General features: G+C 40.0%; 1 protein-coding gene across 1 annotated transcript in view; it reads left to right on the top strand.

The window, feature by feature from the left end:
• Positions 1-19,499, top strand: part of RGS5 (regulator of G protein signaling 5) — an 89,185-nt gene that overhangs the window by 63,098 nt on the left and 6,588 nt on the right. Inside the window, exon 4 of the mRNA XM_049881103.1 lies at positions 5,835-6,001. Within this exon, the coding sequence (XP_049737060.1) occupies positions 5,835-6,001 (167 nt within the window). The remainder of the gene's footprint in view (positions 1-5,834; positions 6,002-19,499) is intronic.

The raw sequence follows: 19,499 nt of genomic DNA, 5'->3' as shown, positions 1-19,499 counted from the left end.
CATGACCTTGAGTATATCCCACCTGAATTTAGAGACCATCTCAAGAATTGATTTGATGCTTTGAACACTAATGACCAAAGATCAAATGAGTTGTGGAATGACATCAAGGACATCATACATGAAGACAGCAAGAAACCAAGAGGTCATCAAAAAGGCAAGAAGGAAAGAAAAGACCAAAATTGGTGTCAGAAGAGACTCTGAAACTTGTTTTTTAAGGTAGACTAGCTAAATCAAATGGAAGAAATAATGAAGTAAAAGAGCTTAAGAGAAGATTTCAAAGGGCAGCTCGAGAAGACAAAGTATTATAATGACATGTGCAAAGCCTGGAGTTAGAAAACCAAAAGGGAGGAACACACTTAGCATTTCTCAAGCTGAAAGAACCAGAGAAAAAAATCAAGCCTCGAGGTGCAATATTGAAGAATTCAACAGGGAAAATATTAAACGATGCAGAAAGCATTAAAAGAAAATGGAAGGAATACACAGAGTCACTATACCAAAAAGTACCGATCAACGTTTAACATTTCAGGAGGAAGGATATGACCAGGAACCAATGGTACTGAAGGAAGAAGTCCAAGCTGCACTGAAGGCATTGACAGAACACAAATTGAGATGTTTCAACAAAGGATGCAGCACTGGGAGTGCTCACTCCTGTATGCCAAGAAATTTGGACGACAGCTACCTGGCCAACAGACTGGGAGAGATCCATATTTGTCCCCATTCCAAAAAGTGTGATCCAAGGGAGTGCATAAATTATAGAACAGTGTCATAAATATCACACAAGTAAAATTTTGCTGATGATCGTTCAAAAGTGGTTGCAACAGTTTATCACCAGGAAACCACCAGAAATTCAAGCTAGATATAGAAGACAATGTGGAAGGATGTCTATCATTGCTGATGTCAGATGGATCTTGGCTGAAAGAAGAGAATACCAGAAAGACGCTGTGTTTTATTGACCATGCAAAGGCATTCTACTCTGTGGATCATAACAAGTTATGGATGACATTGCAAAGAAGGGGAATTCCAGAACACTTAATCGTGCTGGTGAAAAACCTGTACATAGGCTAAGAGGCAGTCATTTGAACAGAACGTGGGGATACAGCATGGTTTAAAGTCAGGAAAGGTGTGTGTCAGGGTTATATTCTTTCACCATATTTATTCAATCTATATGCTGAGCAAATAATCTGAGAAGTTGCACTATATGAAGAACAGAGCATCAGGATTGGAGGAAGACTCATTAACAACCTGCGTTATGCAGATGATACAACCTAGCTTGCTGAAAGTGAGGAGGACTTGAAGCACTTACTGATGAAGATTAAAGACTACAGCCTTCTTTATGGATTACACCTCAACATAAAGACAACAAAAATCCTCACGACTGGACCAGTAAGCAACATCATGATAAATGGAGAAAAGATTGAAGATGTCAAGGATTTCATTTTACTTGGCTCCAGAATCTACACCCACGGAAGCAGCAGTCAAGAAATCAAACGATGGATTTCATAGGGCACATCTGCTGCAAAAGACCTCTTTAAAGTGTTGAAAAGCAAAGATGTTACTTTAAGGAATAAGGTGCACCTGACCCAAAGCGTGGTGTTTTCATTTACCTGATATGCATGTGAAAGCTGGACAATGAGTAAGGAAGATGGAAGAAGAATTCATGCCTTTGAATTATAGCGTTGGTGAAGAATATTGAACCATGGACTGCCAGGAGAATGATTAAACCTGTCTTGGAAGAATTACAGCCAGAATACTCCTTAGAAACAAGGATTGGGAGACTTCATCTTAAGTACTTTGGACATGTTATCAGGAGGGATCAGTCCCTGGAGGAGGACATCATGCTTGGTAAATTAGAGCACCATCAAAAAAAGAAAGACCCTCAATGAGATAAATTGACACAATGGCTGTAACAACGGGCTCAAGCATCACAATGTTTGTGAGGATGGTGCAGGATTGCACAGTGGTTTCGTTCTGTTGTTCATAGGGACCCACTTGAGTGGGAATTGGCCCAATGCACCTAACAACAACGATAGCAGTATACAATGTTTTTCCTTTGTGCTACAACTGACTAGGATTTGTCTAACACTCATTTTATGTTCAAAGTGATTTTACAGGTGGTTTTATTTTGTCCTTTGGTAGGAGTGCGAACTCTATTTTACATGGATGTCAAAAGCAACATTGCTCATTAGGGCCAACTCCAGGATTTAATACAGGTCACAGCTCAGATTGTTTTGCTAAGACCAGAGAGTCAGGGGGTTTGCAACTGCTTCTTAGTGGATTCCTGAAGGGCTGTGTTGAGGGATATCCTGGGGCTCTGTGCAGGCTCAGCAGGGAGAAATAGGATGGTTCATCAGGGATGTGTGCCAGGAACTCTACAGGGGTGTGGAGTGGGCAGAGGGAATGGTGGTAGGGCAAGAAGAACATGTGTGTGCCTTGCAGAATAGAGACGTTTGGCCTGGAGTCTCTTTGACCCAGGAGGACTTCCTTAGGGGTGATGGGAATTCAACAGAGAGTCTCTGAGGAGTAAACCAATAGACAACCAGAGGCTAAGTGGGTAGTGGATGTTCGGAAGTCCTAGCAAGGGAGCCTCCAGAGAATCCCCCAAAGCCAGATGAGTGTCAAATGAGCTTTAAATATCTCCCACACCGACAGAGCATGAAGCCATTATATGAAGTTGAGTCTGGGTTTAAAGTCTGTAAACTGACAAAAAGCTTTGGAATTATCTTGTGGATGCCAATCAGAGTGATGCAAGCAGTACCCAGGAAACAGACTCATTGCACTGGGAAGTTATCTTGCAAGCTCCTTCCTTGGATATGTAGTAAATGTTAACATTGTTGGAAGTCCTGGAGTGTGCCTTCACGTCCTGAATGGCAGTGTTTGGGAGGATTGGGATTTTATCTCTACATTTCAAAGATAAAGATGCAGATGGGCAACTCAGAGCACCTGATCACTGTGGGGACCTGAGGCTAACGAGAATGAAGTTATTCAGCCTTATTTTGTGAAACTGTTTTTTTCCTCCACAGCCTTAGACCCAATTGTCTGGGAGCTCATAAGACTTCATTCCTGCTGTCATTTCCTGACAGCTGGAAAGTGCCTGGGAATTTTTCCTTTTGACAAAGACTATCTGACACCTTTTTGTCTAAGAAACAATGAAAGCTTTAACCATGACAGAGAGAGAATTAGGTCTTATTTCTACTTTTGACATATCCATAGTCTCCTGTGTCACTAAATTATGACAAGCAGTGCTGGATATATAATAGGAAATAAGGCCAGAGAGAGCAAAAATACAACTGATTTTATCCAGGTACAAGTTATCAAATGGGTTTAGAGTCATTCCTCTAGCCAAGTTTCTAGAGAAAATTGTTTATTCTACCTACCATGGCTGCCATGTGCATTTTTAGGTGTCAAAAAATAGGAAATATTTTTAGGGCAAGTACTGGGGGAGGAGATTGAAATGTGAAGTGCCTTGTTTTGGATTCTGAATTCTCTCGTGGCTCTAAACCATGGTAATGATCACACGAACCATTTGGTTTCTTTAGCATCATTGAATGGGGTTGAGGAGACCGTGAAGGGCATGGCGACAGTAAAAATGTATATAAGGTAAATTGGAAAAAGGACAATCTTGTATCTCCAGTTCCATCATCAGGAAAATTGTGTGCTCGTGTGTAAAATCAGCTTATTAGGCAGTGAAGAGTGAGCCCATCGAATGGAAATTTAGAGTCTATAAAGAGAACTGGGGAGAAATATTTAAGGGAAAGGAAATGGACGGGAATTAGGTCAAAGGAAATGAATTTGAAACACGAATACGTTCCCCTAAGCAGAACTAATGGATTTCAGAAATGTCTCTTGGAGGGGGCAAATTAGAAGAAAACTGGACTCAAGTGCTGTGAGAGTCAGTCCTGCCCTCTGCCCAGGGAGGCAAAGTGACAAATTCCTAAGGGTCAGCTGGTAATTTTGACACAGCCTGTGGAAAACCAGAATTTTTCTCTTTCCCTTCAGAAATCTTTACTTTTCCTAGTTAGTATATGGACATGGGTTCTCTCCCAATAGATACACATTTGTTACAACTTTGGCTTAAAAATTCATGTATCTATATATATAGGTAATCTAACTCTAAATCTCTAGAATATATAAAGTCGGAGCTTAAAGAGGAGGAAAGTAAATATTAAAGGCTCAGAATGTTTTTTTCATTATTCTTCTCCAATGCCTTCCTAAATCCTCAGAATGCCTTTTACTCACGTACCATTTGGATGTTGGAGCGGGGAGGGTAAGAAAGATAAAGAAAACAAAAGGTTAAGTCCTAAGAATCTTGTAATATTTATATATATGTATATGTGTATATGTATTTGTAATAGATACATATACACTTTAAGTTATAAGCTGAAGTCTATTCTATAGTGTTCACAAGCAATGGAACACTGAAAACAGAATTACCACAGTTATATTACATTTAATATTTAAATTTATAATTGATTATGTTAATCAAATTAATGATTTAATATGTTTCAAAAACAAATGTGTCATTGATAACTGGATGCCTCCTCCCACTCATCCTTCAGGCCTACGTTGAATGTCACTTCTTCATGGAGGCCTTCTCTAACCCTAAACTGAAGTTAGCACCCTCCTGACACTATCTTTCGTATGCTTCCTTCATTGTGTAAATGCATCTTTCACGTCTTTATTTTCTTTCTGCTTCCTCCAGAATCTATAAGCTTTGTTAGGGCAGGAACCATGTGTATTTTACTTCCCATAGTGCCTGGAACATACTACTTGCTCAAAAATCATCTGTAGTAACCCAAAAGAATAAAATAAGATTATAAGCTGTGTATATACCATGGTCAATATTATACCATGGTCAATATTAATATTACTTAAACAACCAAAGCAAGGTTTTAATTTACTCTTTTCTCTTTGGGAATGGATTAGTGTGCAGAATAGCATTAGTGTTACTGTTTGATGCCATGTCTTGTTTAACATTTATCACCCAAATATACAATGCGCTCAATTTTTTTTACAAGATAATGTGGTAAATTCCTATGTCGTGTTCCCTGTGACTCCCCATGATGGCCTAGGGCTCAAGCATCATGTTCTCTCCCATCTCCCTACATCTCTGTCCTGTCCCTCTTCCATCCCAGTGAAGGTATATAGAAAGGCAGATGTGAAATAACTAAACTTTGTGCATAGGGTACCATTGGTAAACCCTCTTCTATTCTCTCCCTGATATGACATTTGTTCTGACCTTATATTTTTCTCAGTCCAAGTGTGGTAGAAAGCAGGCGGCCATTATTGGACAGTTTCTGCTCCAGGAAGTTGAATCATTCAGTTATTGAGAAATAGTTTAGAATAATGGATAAGTGCAGGGACTCTCAAGTCAGATGGCCTAAATTTGAATCCTGACTCTGCCACTTACCATCTGGTTAACAGTAGATAAGTCACTTACCCTCTGGCCTCAGTTGTGATGGTTATAGTGTCTGCCTCTTACATATATGAAGTGGATTCAGAGAGTTGACATCTGTAAGATCCTTACACAAACCACTGAAATATATAGTGAATAAGCTTAAATGGGCTTTTCCATAATGGAATACCCAAAAACCAAAAAACCCGTTGCTGTTGAGTTGATTCCGACTTACAGAGACCTTTATAAGGATAGAGTAGAACTGCCCTCATAAGGTTTCCAAGGAGTGGCTAGTGAATTTGAACTGCTGAACTTTTGGTTAGCAGCTGAGCTCTTAATCACTGTGCCATCAGGGCTCCATAATGCAATACAGTGTTTGATAAATAAATATGTACATACATACGTACATTTTCCCCAATTGATTTTGTTTGTTTCTTGATAGATGGACTTGCCAGCTTCAAAAATTTCCTGAAGTCTGAGTTCAGTGAGGAAAACCTTGAGTTCTGGATTGCCTGTGAGGATTACAAGAAGATCAAGTCCCCTGAGAAGATGGCTGAGAAGGCAAAAGAAATTTATGAAGAATTCATCCAAACTGAAGCTCCTAAAGAGGTTGGTCCTGAGGCGTAGGTGGATGAGCAAGGGCAGTAAGGGTCAGGCCAACAACTACCTGGAGAGGATGTACATCTGAGATATAGGCCTATGAGTTTAGAGCCTAGAGGTTAGGCCACCTTTATTAAGCACCTACTGAGGGCAAGGGTGAGCAATATGGTCAAGCAGATGTAAACTTGAATCCTATTGAGACCGATTCCAGCTATATGAACCTTACTTGAGTAGTAAGTAATCTCGAATGATAATAATACCTCTTGTGTGATCTTGGATGAACTACTGAATCTCCCTTTCTTTTTTTTTATTATAATGTTTTATTATTGTGTTTTTGGTGAAGTTTACACAGCAAATTAGGTTTCCATTTAACAATTTCTGTACATTTGTTTGGAGCCCTGGTGGCACAGTGGTTAAGAGCTCAGCTGTTAACCAAAAGATTGGCAGTTCAGTTCCACCTGCCCTCCTGGAATACTCTATGGAGCAGTTCTACTCTGTCCTCTAGGGTTGCTATGAGTTAGAATGGACTCAATGGCAACGGGTATGATATAGATGTGTTCACTGACGTTGGTTACATTTTTCATGGTGCAGTGGTTAAAGCGATTGACTACTAACTGAAAGTTCAGCAGTTTGAAACCACCAGCAGCTCCACGGGAGAAAGATGTGGCATTTATAGCCCCAGAAACCCTATGGGGTCGCTATGAGCTATGAGTCAGAATGGACTCAACAGCAGTGGGTTAACATTTTTATTACAGTCATGCGTTACTTAACGTCCACAATACATTCTGTGAAATAGGACATTATGTGATTTGGACATTGTGCGAACACCATATCATGTACAGGCAGTCCCCGGGTTACGAATGACTACTTACATACAACCTGTAGTTACGAATCAACCCCCATAAAGTCTATTATATTGAAACCTAATGGGGGCCTGCTTTTGGTCGTCCTCGTTATGGCTGCTGCCACAACAGTGACTCAGAGGGAGTGGACTGAGATGAAGCAAGCGAGGAGGGAGCAAAGCGCCCCCACCTTCCCCACCCCCACCCCCTGCTGAGGAGCAGGAACAGCCCCAGTCCTGCAGCTTCTATGCCACTGCTGTCTGGCCGCCTGCCTTCCCCCCTGGACAAAGCCCAAGAGCCTGCGTCCAGAGCCATGTCCTCTGCCTCTTTGTCTGTATTCCACCCATGGTCCACTGCTGCAAGAGTCTAGATTTGGAGCCTTTAAAACCATTAGGGGGAAATAATGGCCAAAAGGGAAGCTGATTTCCCTTAAAAAAAAAAAAAATGGATCATCAAACTACATGTGGTCAGATGTTACCTGAACAGACGTTATGTGACGCATGACTCTATTTCTGTTCTGGTTGTTCCGTTTCCATTAATCTAGCTTCCTTGCCCCCTCCCTTACATTCTCATCTTTGCTTTAGGGTAAATGTTGACTGTTTGGTCTCATGTAGATTATTTTAAAGAAGCACAGTACTCATGGGGGATATAGTTTATTTTATGAGCCAATCTGTTACTTAACTGAAAGGTGACCTCTAGGTTTCAGTACAAACTTTGAAGAGTATCTCAGGGCACTAGTCTTGAGGTTTCCTCCAAACTCTATTGGTCCAGTAAGTCTGGCCTTTTTTAGCAATGTGAATTTTGATCTACATTTTTTTCCCATTCCATCCAGGAATTTCTGTTTTATCCCTGGTCAGAACAGTCAGTAGAGGTAGACAGGCACCATCTAGTTCTTCAGGTCTCAGGATAAATGAGGCTGTGATTCATGTAAGCTATTAGTCCTGTAGACTACTTTATGTTTTGAGTCTTTGGTTTCCTTCTTTCTCTTTTGCTCCAGATGAATAGAGACCAATAGTTATATCTTAGATGGCTGCTTTCAAGCTTCTAAGACTCCAGATTCTCCTCTCCAAACTAGGGTGTAGAACATAAAGTTTATGAACTACGTTATACCAATTGACCAAGTTGTCCCATGAGACTATTGTCCTAAACCTTCAAATTGAGTAAACCAATCCAGCAAAGTGAGTGCTTATGTCTAGAAAGAATCTGTAACTGTGACCCCTATATGCCTTATTACATATACGTGTGTATATATGGAGTCCTGGTGGTGCAGTGGGTAAGAGCTTGGCTGCTAACCAAAAGATTGGCAGTTCGAATCCATCAGCTGCTCTTTGAAAAACCTATGGGACAGTTCTACTCTGTCCTATAGGGTGCTATGAGTTGGAGCCAACTCAATGGCAATGGGCTATGTATGTACAGCACACACATACGTGTATATACATATGCCTACAGATACGACTATACGTGCACCCATGTATACACACATATACCTTCCTATGCACATATATGCATACATATCTACCTATGTAACCACGCTGATAATTTTGGTTGTTATTGCTGTTGTTGCAACATTTATATGTTATCGCGTTTATCAAATATATCTCTTATTCTTGATACACAAGTGTCATCATTTACCCTGGTCAAACTATATACACTTTAGCAACATTTGAGATTGCCTTTCCCATCCCCCAAAATAACAAGGGTCTGTCGTCTAGAAACCGACTCCCCTGATAAGCACCAATGAACACTGATTTCTGTATGCATACCTCTACTTGTCTTTTTATAAGATTGTGATCATACAATATTTGTCCTCTCGTGATTGACTTATTTCACTCAGCATAATGTCCTCCAGATTCTTCAACTTTATAAAATATTTTGAGAACTCATCATTATTCATTATAGCTGTGTAGTATTCCACTGTACATATGTTTCACATTTTGTTTATCCATTCTTCCACAATGGACACTTAAGTGGTTCCCATCTTTTTTCTATTGTGAATAATGCTGCAAAGGTATCCATAGGTCTACTTGTGTCACTGCAATTAGATCTCTAGGTTATATACCTTGGAGTGGGATTACTGGATCATAAAGTATCCCCACACTTGTCTGTTAGTTTGTTGTACAATACATGCTGCTGTGATGCTAGAAGCTATGCCACCAGTATTTCAAATACCAGTAGGGTCACCCATGGTGGACAGGTTTTAGTGGAGCTTCCAGACTAAGACAGACTAGAAAGAAGGAGCTGGCAGTCTACTTCTGAAAAAATTAGCCAGTGAAGACCTTATGAATACGAGCAGAACACTGTCTGATATAGTGCTGGAAGATGAGCCCCTCAGGTTGGAAGGCACTCCAAATAAAACTGGGGAAGGGCTGCCTCTTCAAAGTAGTGTCAACCTTAATGATGTGAGTGAGGTTAAGCTATCACGACCTTCATTTGCTGATGTGGCATGACTCAAAATGAGAAGAAACAGCTGCAAACATCCATTAATAATCAGAACATAGAGTGTACAAAGTATGGACCTAGGAAAATTGAAAGTGGTCAAAAATGAAATGGAACACATAAAAATTGATATCTTAGGCAATTGTGAATTGAAATGGACTGACATTGGCCATTTTGAATTGGACAATCATATGGTCTGCTATGCTGGGAATGACAAATTGAAGAGAAATGGCATCACATTCATCATCAAAAAGAACATTTCAAGATCTATCCTGAAGTATCATGCTGTCAGTGATAGGATAATATCCATACACATACAAAGAAGATCAGTTAAAAAAAGACTATTATTCTAACTTACCCACCAACCACAAAGCAAAAGATGAGGAGATTGAAGACCTTTAACATATTCTGCAGCTAGAAATTGATGAAATATGCAATCAAGATGCAGTGATAATTACTGGTGATTGAAATGTGAAAGTTGGAAACAAAGAACGATCAGTGGTTGGAAAATATGGCCTTGGTGATAGAAATGATATCAGAGATTTCATGACAGAATTTTGCAAGAGGAATGACTTCATTACAAATACCTTTTTTTTTAACAACTTAAATGGTGATTATACAAGTGGACCTCGCCACGCAGAATACACAGGCATCAAATCAACTACATCTGGAAGATGATGGAGAAGCTCAATATCATCAGTCTGAACAAGGCCAGGAGCTGACTGTAGAACAGACCATCAATTGCTCATATACAAGTTCAAGTTGGAGCTGAAGAATATGACAGCAAGTCCACAAGTGCCAAAATATGATCTTGGATATATCCTACCTGAATTTAGAGACCACCTCAACAACAGATTTGATGCATTGAACACTAACAACCAAAGATCAGACGAGTTGTGGAAAGACATCAAGGACATCATACATGAAGAAAGCAAGAGGTTATTAAAAAGGAAGGAAAGAAAGAAAAGACCAAAATGAATGTCATAAGAGACTCTGAAACTTGCTCTTGAACTTTGAGAGCTATGGCAAACGGAAGAAATGATGAAGTAAAAGACCTGAACAGAAGATTACACAAGGCAGCTCTGAGACAAAGTAAATTATTATAATGAAATGTGCAAAGACCTGGAGTTAGAAAACCAAAAGGGAAGAACACACTCAGCGTTTCTCAAGCTGAAAGAACTAAAGAAAAATTCAAGCCTTAAGTTGCGATATCAAAGGATTCTACGGGGAAAATATTGAATCCAGGAAGCATCAAAGAATATGGAATAGACAGAGTCACTGTATCAAAAAGAATTGGTTGACATTCAGCCATTTTGGGAGGTGGCATATGATAAAGAACTGATGGTACTGAAGGACGAGGTCCGAGCTTCACTGAAGGCATTAGCAAAAAACAAGCTTCCAGGAATTTACAGAGTACCATTTGAGATGTTTCAACAAACAGATGCAGTGACAGAGGTGCTCACTTATCTTTTTTTTTTTTTCAATTGTGCTTTAGGTGAAAGTTTACAAATCAAGTAAGTCTCATACAAAAAGTCATGCACACCCCACCGTATACTTCCGGCTGCTCTCCCCTTAAAGAGACAGCACATTCCCCCTCTCCATCCTGTATTCCTCACGTCCATTCAACCAGCTCCTGTCCCCCTCTTCCTTCTCATCTCGCCACCAGACAGGAGTAGCCCACATAGTCTCCTGTGTCTACTTGAGCCATGAAGTTCACTCCTCACTAGCATCATTGTCTATCTTATAGTCCAGGACAATCCCTGTCTGTAGAGTTGGTTTTGGGAATGGTTCCAATCTTGGGCTATCAAAGGTTCTGGGGACCATGACCACCAGGCTCCCTCAGGTCTCAGTCAGACCATTAAGCCTGGTCTTTTTAACGAGAATTTGAGATCTGTAGCCCACTATTCTGCTCCATCAGGGATTCTCTGTTGTATTCCCTCTCAGGGCAGTGATTGGTGACAGCTGGGCACCATCTAGTTCTTCTGGTCTCAGGCTGATGGAGTCTCTGGTTTGTGTGGCCCTTTCTAACTCTTGGGCTCATATTTACCTCGTGTCTTTGGTGTTTTTCGTTCTTTGCTCCATGTGGGTTGAGACCAATTGATGCATCTTAGATGGCCGCTTGCTAGCGTTTAAGACCCCAGACGCCTCTCACCAAAGTGGAATGCAGAATGTTTTCTTAATACATTTCGTCATGCCAATTGACCTAGATGTTCCCTGAAACCATGGCCCCCAGACCCCTGCCCCTGCTACTGTGGCCTACGAAGCCTTTGGCTATATTCAGGAAACTTCTTTGCTTTTGGTTTAGTCCAGTTGTACTGACTTCTTCTGTGTTGTGTGTTGCCCTTCCCTTCACCTAAAAAAATTTTGGTCTACAATCTAGTTAGTGAATATCCCTCTCCCTCCCTCCCCACCCTCATAATCATCAAATAATATTTTCTTCTGTGTTTAAACCTTATCTAGACTTCTTATAATAGTGGTCTCATATAATATTTGTCCTTTTGCAATTGACTAGTTTCATATAGCTCACTTGTCTTGCCAAAAAATTTGGAAGATAGCTCCCTGGCCAACTGGAAGAGATCCAAGGAAAGGTGATCCAACAAAATGCAGAATTATTAAACAATATCATTAATATCACACACAAGTAAAATTTTGCTGAAGTTCATTCAAAAGGAATTGCAGCAGTACATTGACAGAGAGCTGCTAGAAGTTCAAGCTGGATTCATAAGAGGACATGGAATGACGAATATCATTGCTGATATCAGAGAATATCAGGAAGACGTTTACCTGTGGTTTTTTTTTTTTTTTTTTTTGACTATACAAAGGGATTCGACTATGTGGATTGTAATGAATTTTGGATAACATTCTGAAGAATGGGAATTCTAGAACACCTAATTGTGCTCATGAGGAATCTATACAATAGGTTGTAGTTCAAACAGAACAAGGGAATACTGCGTGGCTTAAAATCAGGAATGGTGTGTGTCAGGGTTGTATCCTTTCACTATACCTATTCAATCTGTATGCTGAGCAAATAATCTGAGGAACTGGACTATATGAAGAAGAATGTGGCATCAGGATTGGAGGAAGTCTCATAAACAACCTGAAATATGCAGATGACACAACCTTGCTTGCTGGAAATGAAGAAGACTTGAAGCACTTACTAATGAAGATCAAAGGCTACAGCCTTTAGTATGGATTACACCTCAACATAATGAAAACAATCCTCACGACTGGACCAATGAGCAACATCATGATAAACAGAGAAAATACTGAAGTTGCCAAGGATTTCATTTTACCTGGATCAATAATCAATGTCCATAGAAGCAGAAGTCAAGAAATCAAATGATGTATGGTATTGGGCAAATCTGCTGCAACAGACTTCTTTAAGGTGTTAAAAAGCAAAGCTGTCACTTTGAGGACTAAGGGCACCTGACCAAAGCCATGGGATTTTCAATCACCTCATATGGATGTGAAAACTGGACAATGAATAAGACCGAAGAAGAACTGACACTTTTTAATTATGGTGTTGGTGAAGAATACTGAATATACATACCATGATCCTCCAGAAGAACGAACAAATCTGTCTTGGAAGAAGTACAGCCAGGATGCTTCTTAGAAACAAGGATGGCAAAACCTCATCTCACATACTTTGGGCAGGTTATCAGGAGGGAGGGACCAGTTCCTTGATAAGGACATCATGCTTGCTAAAAAGAAGACCTTCCAGGATATGGATTGACACAGTGGCTGCAACAATGGGCTCAAACATAATGATAGTGAGGGTGGCGCGGGACCGGGCAGTGCTTCCTTCTGTTGTATATAGGGTCGCTGTGAGTCAGAACCAACTCGAATGCACGTAATAATAAACAAGAACAAGATATTTCTATTTCTAGCTTTTTAAGGAAGTTCCATGCCATTTTCCATAGTGGTTGTATATAACATTTTGCAATCCCTCCAGCAGTTTATAAGGGTTACAGTCTCCCCACAACCTTGTCCATCGGCATTTATTGTTGTTTTTAGTCAGCGCCATTTTTGTAGCAGTGAGATGATATTGTAGTTTTGATTTGCAACTCTGTAATGGCTAATGATCACCAGCATCTTTTCATGTGTTTGTTGGCCACTTGAATGTCCTCTTTAGTGAAGATTCTTTTCATATCCTTTGCCCATTTTTTAATTTGTTTGTATTTTTTTGTTTTTGAGGTGCAAAATTTTCTGTATATTTAGAGATTAGACTTTTATCAGATATGTCACTCTGAAAGATTTTTTCCCCACTCTGTAGGTTGTCCTTTTACTGTTTTGATAAAGTATTTGATGAGCATAGTATTATGAGGATGAAATCACACAGTATATGTGAAAACATATATCTCTGTGTATGAAATAATGCCAGATGTGTTTGTACTACTTGCCTTTCCTCTCCCTCTTTCTCTTTCCTTCCCTTCCATTTTCTTTCCTTCAATCTTCTCTCATTTTCACCTCTACCTTCCTCCATCATCCTCTCCCCACCCTATTATGCCTTTGTCATTCACTATTTTATACTCTAATTGGGACCAAAGGTCATCTACTCATTAAAATCAAAATATTACAAGGCAACGGTGCTAGAAATGTTGAAAGTCAGTAGGCCATTAATTGAGTGCTATAGACAAGATGTGTATTGATTTCAAAGAATTATTAACATATCTGCTCTTTTCTTTGCTATTTATGAAGCCTACTTAAAAATCCTGTGGAATTCAGTTTGACCACAGCAAGACCATCGTGATTTGGCCAGACCACTCTAATTCCGCATTGTACCCTTCAATCCAATCTGTATGTGTTTTCTTTTCATCTTTTTCATTGTTTTTGATTTTGTATTTGCTGTGTCTTTATGTTTTTCTTCTTTCTTATTTTGATGTGTAGGATTGTTAGTTTCCTTTGTGGTTACCTTAATATTTACCCCTATTTTTCTAAAAGTAAACCAATCTTTTATTTCTTTATGTCTCCTTGACTTCCTCTCCATGTGAAAGATCTATGACTACATTTTTTAGTTCCTCTTTTTTGTTTTAATGCTGTCATCTTTTACATATTAATGTCTCTGTTTCCCTATTTTTAGTGTTTTAGCTTTGATTTATTTTTGTGACTTCCCTATCTGGTTGATACCTGGTTGCTCTGTCCTGTGTTCTAGCCTTGGGCTGTTACCTGATGTTATTGATTTTCTAACCAGAGGACTTCCTTTAGTATTTCTTGTAATTTTGGTTTGGTTTTTGCAAATTTCTTAAACTTCTGTTTATCTGGAAATGCCCTAATATCACCATCAAATTTGAGAGATAGTTTTGCTGGATACATAATTCTTGGCTGGCAATTTTTTTCCCTTCAAGGTTTTATATATGTATTCCATTGCCTTCTTGTCTTCATGGTTTCTGCTGAGTGGTCCAAGTTTAGTCTTATTGACTCTCCTTTGCAGGTGACTTTTCATTTATCCATAGCCACTCTTAAAATTTTCTCTTTGTCTTTGGTTTTGGCAAATACAATTATGTCTTGGTGACTTTCTTTTGGAATCTACCTTACGTAGGGGTCAATGAGCATCTTGGATAGTATCTTCTCATCTTTCACCATATCAGGGAAGTTTTCTGCTGAAAAATCTTCAACAATTCTCTTTGTATTTTCTGTTACCCTCTCCTGTCCTGGTACTCCAATCACTCCTAGGTATTCCTCTTGATAAACTCCCACGTAATTCTTAGGGTTTCTTCATTTTTAAAAATTATTTTACCTGATTTTTCCACAAATAAGTTGGTGTCAAGTGCTTTATCTTCAATCTCACTAATTCTGACTTCCACTGCCTCAATTCTGCTCCTATGACTTTCTATTGAGTTGTCTAATTCTGAAATTTTATTGTTAATCTTCTGGATTTCTGCTTACTCTCTGTGGATTCTTGCAGCCTATTAAATTTGTGATTGTGCTCTTCTATAATCTTCTTAAATTCCTCTATTGCTTTGTCTCTGTGTTCTTTGGCTTATTCTGCATTTTGCCTGATCTCCTTCCTGATCTCTTGAAGATTTCTGTATGTTAATCTTTTGTGTTCTACCTCTGGTAATCCAGGAAGTTATCTTTCTCTGGAAGCGATCTTGATTCTTTGCTTTGGGAGCTTGCTGAAGCCATCATAGTCTGCCTCTTTATGTGATTTGATATGGACTGTTGTCTTCAAGCCATCAATAAGTTATATTTATTTATTTTATGTTTGCTTACTGTGTCTTAGCTTCTTGTTTTATTTTGTTTTGATATGCTGAAATAGGCTGCTCATGTGAGCTAGTTTGACTATTGGTGCCTTTGAAGCTCTAATATCCTGTCACCAGGTGGTTATATTTGTTACTAGGTGTGCGAGCCTGGGAGTCCATTTACTTTTCTGTATGGATTCAGCTCAGGTGTACAGATAGTTGGTCACAAGTGTGTGGTGCAGGTACTTATCTACAGTCCTAGACAGGCAGGGGTGATTGGAGTAGGCACAGGTATCTGGCTGCAGTAGGGGTCATGCACTGAGCAAGGCAGGAGGCTGATGCCCCTGCTCCCTAGAGAGCATAGGTGGGTGAGTTTTGCAGCCAGACTACGGGCACCCAATGCTGTTGGCTGTAAGGAAAGGACTGGGAGACACCACTTATTCTTGGACCCTTGTTGCAGGTGGCTAGGTGGTGTGGGTGGATCAACCAGTCCTCAGGCCTCTGATGTGGGTAGTTAAGGAACCTTCTTAACGTGCAGAGGGATGTCAAATGTCATGAACCTACCACTCCACCATATAACTGATACAGTGAAGTTAGGCTTCAGGTATATACCCCGTTGTACTGTGCTAATGAGGGTCTATGCTGTTGAAATGGGCCTACACAGGTCTATGCAGGGGTGAAAGGAATTCAAAGTCCGTGGGCCCCTTATGCCTGTGCCTAGGCAAAGGAGCTGTATCCGCCCTGAGTTCCTGGCTTAGGGGAGCTGAGAGATTTTTTTTTTTTTCCTGTTTGTTAGTTCATTCCCTCTCCCAGGCCAGGAGAATGGCTCAGAGCATATGATGGGCCCTACTTCTGGCCCAGGGGAAGTGGCAATCACTGAAGCTGGCCTGGGACATGGTGCAGAGCAGGGAGGGAGCAGGGAAAAGGGAGAGAAGTTCTTCCCAAATGGGGTGTTTTTTTATCTACATGGTAAGTTAGACACATGTACTTATCTTTTGCCGATTGAGGGCTACTTCTCACTGGTTCTAAAGAGTTGAGCAGACTCTCTGCCGCTCAGTCTCTCCTGATGTGGAAAATGCTCCCTGAACGCCTGCTTACCTCACTGCACTCATCAGCTGATCTGGCCTGCAGGGGCAGGGTGCCGGTTCCCACCCAGTCAAGTCCTGCAACTCCTTGCTGCTTCCAAACTGTCTCTCCCTCCCCCACGACTCAGTTCAATCCCTCACCTTTGCCTTTGATGCTCAGGGCTCCTAGATTGTCATATATAATCAACTCACTTGTTTTGGGGGGTCTTTTGTTGTAAGAGAGACCACTAGAAACATCTCATTACTCTGCCATCTTGGCCCCTCCTCCCTCAATCCAATCTGAACATTAAGATGTTTCATCAGGGTTTGAAGTCAAGCACAGCGGTGATCTATGTAAGGCCTGTGGATAGGCAGCAATCTACTTAAGATAATTTGAGATGGGAAAACTCCTAATACCTCCTCTCCCTCACACATGCTCTAGGCTCCTAGAGTTCCACCATTTCCTATTTTTTCCTTTGGTTATGAATTATTCTTCACTGAGCTTTTTATTTAAAAGTAAATATGTTTGAGTGGATGGACACATCATATATCTTAATACAAAAAAATGTGCTTCCTCCATGACCCAGGTGATAGAGGTTAGGATCATGAGAGTATAGAGGACTGTGGGCCAAGGTGGGAAAATGAAAGGGTACTATTAGGGAGCTAGGTTTAGTCTTGCTGTGGGCATTAATTTTGACATAAATTTGACAGTCTCCCCTTCCACTCTTCATTCTCTCACCCCATGCACATTATGTTTGCATTTCCATACTTAAGATTCCATTTGTGCTGGGCCATCCTTTCCTCCTGTGTGCATGGAATCTCTACTTGTGAATGTTAACAAGGAGATTAATTTAGTGTTAAATTAGATGCAAATTTCCCCTGTTGAACAGGACTACCTGTTTCCAGCCAGCTTTCCTACCAACCTCATTCCTTTTACAAAATCCTGGAATTTGTTAAAACAGCTGCAAGTGGTAGTGTTCATTGCTCTGAGCTCTAGGCAAACATTGTTTCCATGTTCTTTATTAAAACATCAAGGGTTATCATGAAAATATGAGACATTAAAAATGAAGTTGAAAAATAAAGCTCTGGCTGACTGAGTTGCTAGAATAAACAAATGGTGGCCCTCAATTAAAAGGACATATGGGCTGTAATTTAGATAGAGCTGGCCTCCATTCTAAATAATCTCTGCTCATGTAGGTGTACAATAACATGCATAACAGCCCCAAATGCAGACAACCCAGGGTAATGTAGACTAATGAACCTGCACTGGCTACTAGAGAGAATGTGAATCCTACTTCTGGCACATAATAAGCAGCCAATAAATATTTATGAGATGAACGGATGTGATTATTCCAGCTCCAGACCTTCCTAGATGTATGATTTAGAGCAAGCCTCTATCTAAGGCTCTGTAATGTTCAGTGTCCTTAACTATAAACATCTCACATGTATGTGTGTATACCTATGGCATATTTATTAATTGTAGCTACTGTTTTTCTTAATTCCTCAAGTCTTGTATTTTGACCTAAAAATTTACTATTTCATTTTGATAATTGGCAGATTGACCTATATAACAAATTTACTCAAGCAAATAATACCCTATGTTTTTCATCTCAGAACATTCACTTAGCTCTTTAATATCAGGAAATGACCTAGAGATACAGTAGTGAGAATTGCAGACAAAGTTTATTTCAATAAATAATTTGTGCATTGCAAATTGTCATTTGACCATATTTAAAAATAACAAAATACACCCACTCTTCGCTTATTGATGTAGTTAGATTCCAAAGATCAGTATTTCATGAAAATGGGGGATGACTACAACAGATTGCAAAATGGAGGATGACTACATCATTATATAACTACCGATCACATCATTATATAACTGCCAGATTAGGTCATTATTTTACTACCAAATTACAACATTACTTAACTGTGCCTCACAGCTCAGCATTCGTTACTGCCAAACATAAGTCATTAACATGCAAAATAGATAGTAGCTTTTTTACTATTGCTATAAATGTGAAATGTTGGATAACAAGATAGTTGATAGGTAAGGAGTGAATGTAGTATTTTCCTGCCCTTGTAAACAGATAAATATATACCAGAAAGATTCACTGGAGCTGAAGAAGGCCTATCCACATAAAAATAATAGGAAAATAGCTATCATTTGCTAATGGACACTGTGTATTAGAGGATTTTAAGTGTATTGCTTCTTTTTTTAAAAAGTAAGTTTAGGAGATACTTTGATAATTTTTAGAAATTCAACCATTTTAAGTTAGGCTGCCTACCTAGCTCAGTATATATTTAATATAAGAGAAGGAAGAAGCATTGCTTTCCTGTGAGGGGAAGAATAATAGGCTGAGAATTGAGAAATCTGTGTTACAGGCTCATGGCTGCCATATACAGTTGCCTGTGGGCATGTCACTTGACCCCATGGGGCCTCAGTCTTCACATGTGAAGGCAAGCATTGGGCTGCATCGCAGACTGCTGTCTGTTCTGGAAGTTTGGTCTTCTACTGGTCTGCATAAAGCACGACAGCCCCTTTCACCTATGAAGATGCTTTCCTACCTCAACTCACTTCATCCTGGACTTTCAAGCATAGCTTCCTCCTGCAGTCTGTTCTGGCCTGGTACTCCCCAGCGATGCCTTTGTCCTTCATTCTGACCTGTAGCTGCTCCGTAATTCTCTGAGCCTGTATAGCTCTTCTCAGTACCAGGGACCACTAGTAGCCCAGAAGAGACCTGCAACATTTTCCAGTGTACACTTTAGAACTGTTAGGCTGGCTTTGGGCTCTGTTTCTTTGTCTTTTACAATCAGACCCCTTAAGAGTCTTTAAAAGATATGATGTGATATATGAAGCTTCCTCTTAAATCATACTCAGACAAGCCCATGCAGGCTATACCCTGCACAGCTCCGGCGGCCCCATTTGCACAGACCCTTCTAAAAATGGTATTCCCTAGTATTGTGCAATGTAGCAGCCCTC

The sequence above is a fragment of the Elephas maximus genome, chromosome 3 (genome assembly GCF_024166365.1).
Source record: "Elephas maximus indicus isolate mEleMax1 chromosome 3, mEleMax1 primary haplotype, whole genome shotgun sequence".
NCBI lineage: Eukaryota > Metazoa > Chordata > Mammalia > Proboscidea > Elephantidae > Elephas > Elephas maximus.
Note: the sequence above shows the minus strand (reverse complement) of the source record. Positions and strands in the feature narration are given on the sequence as shown.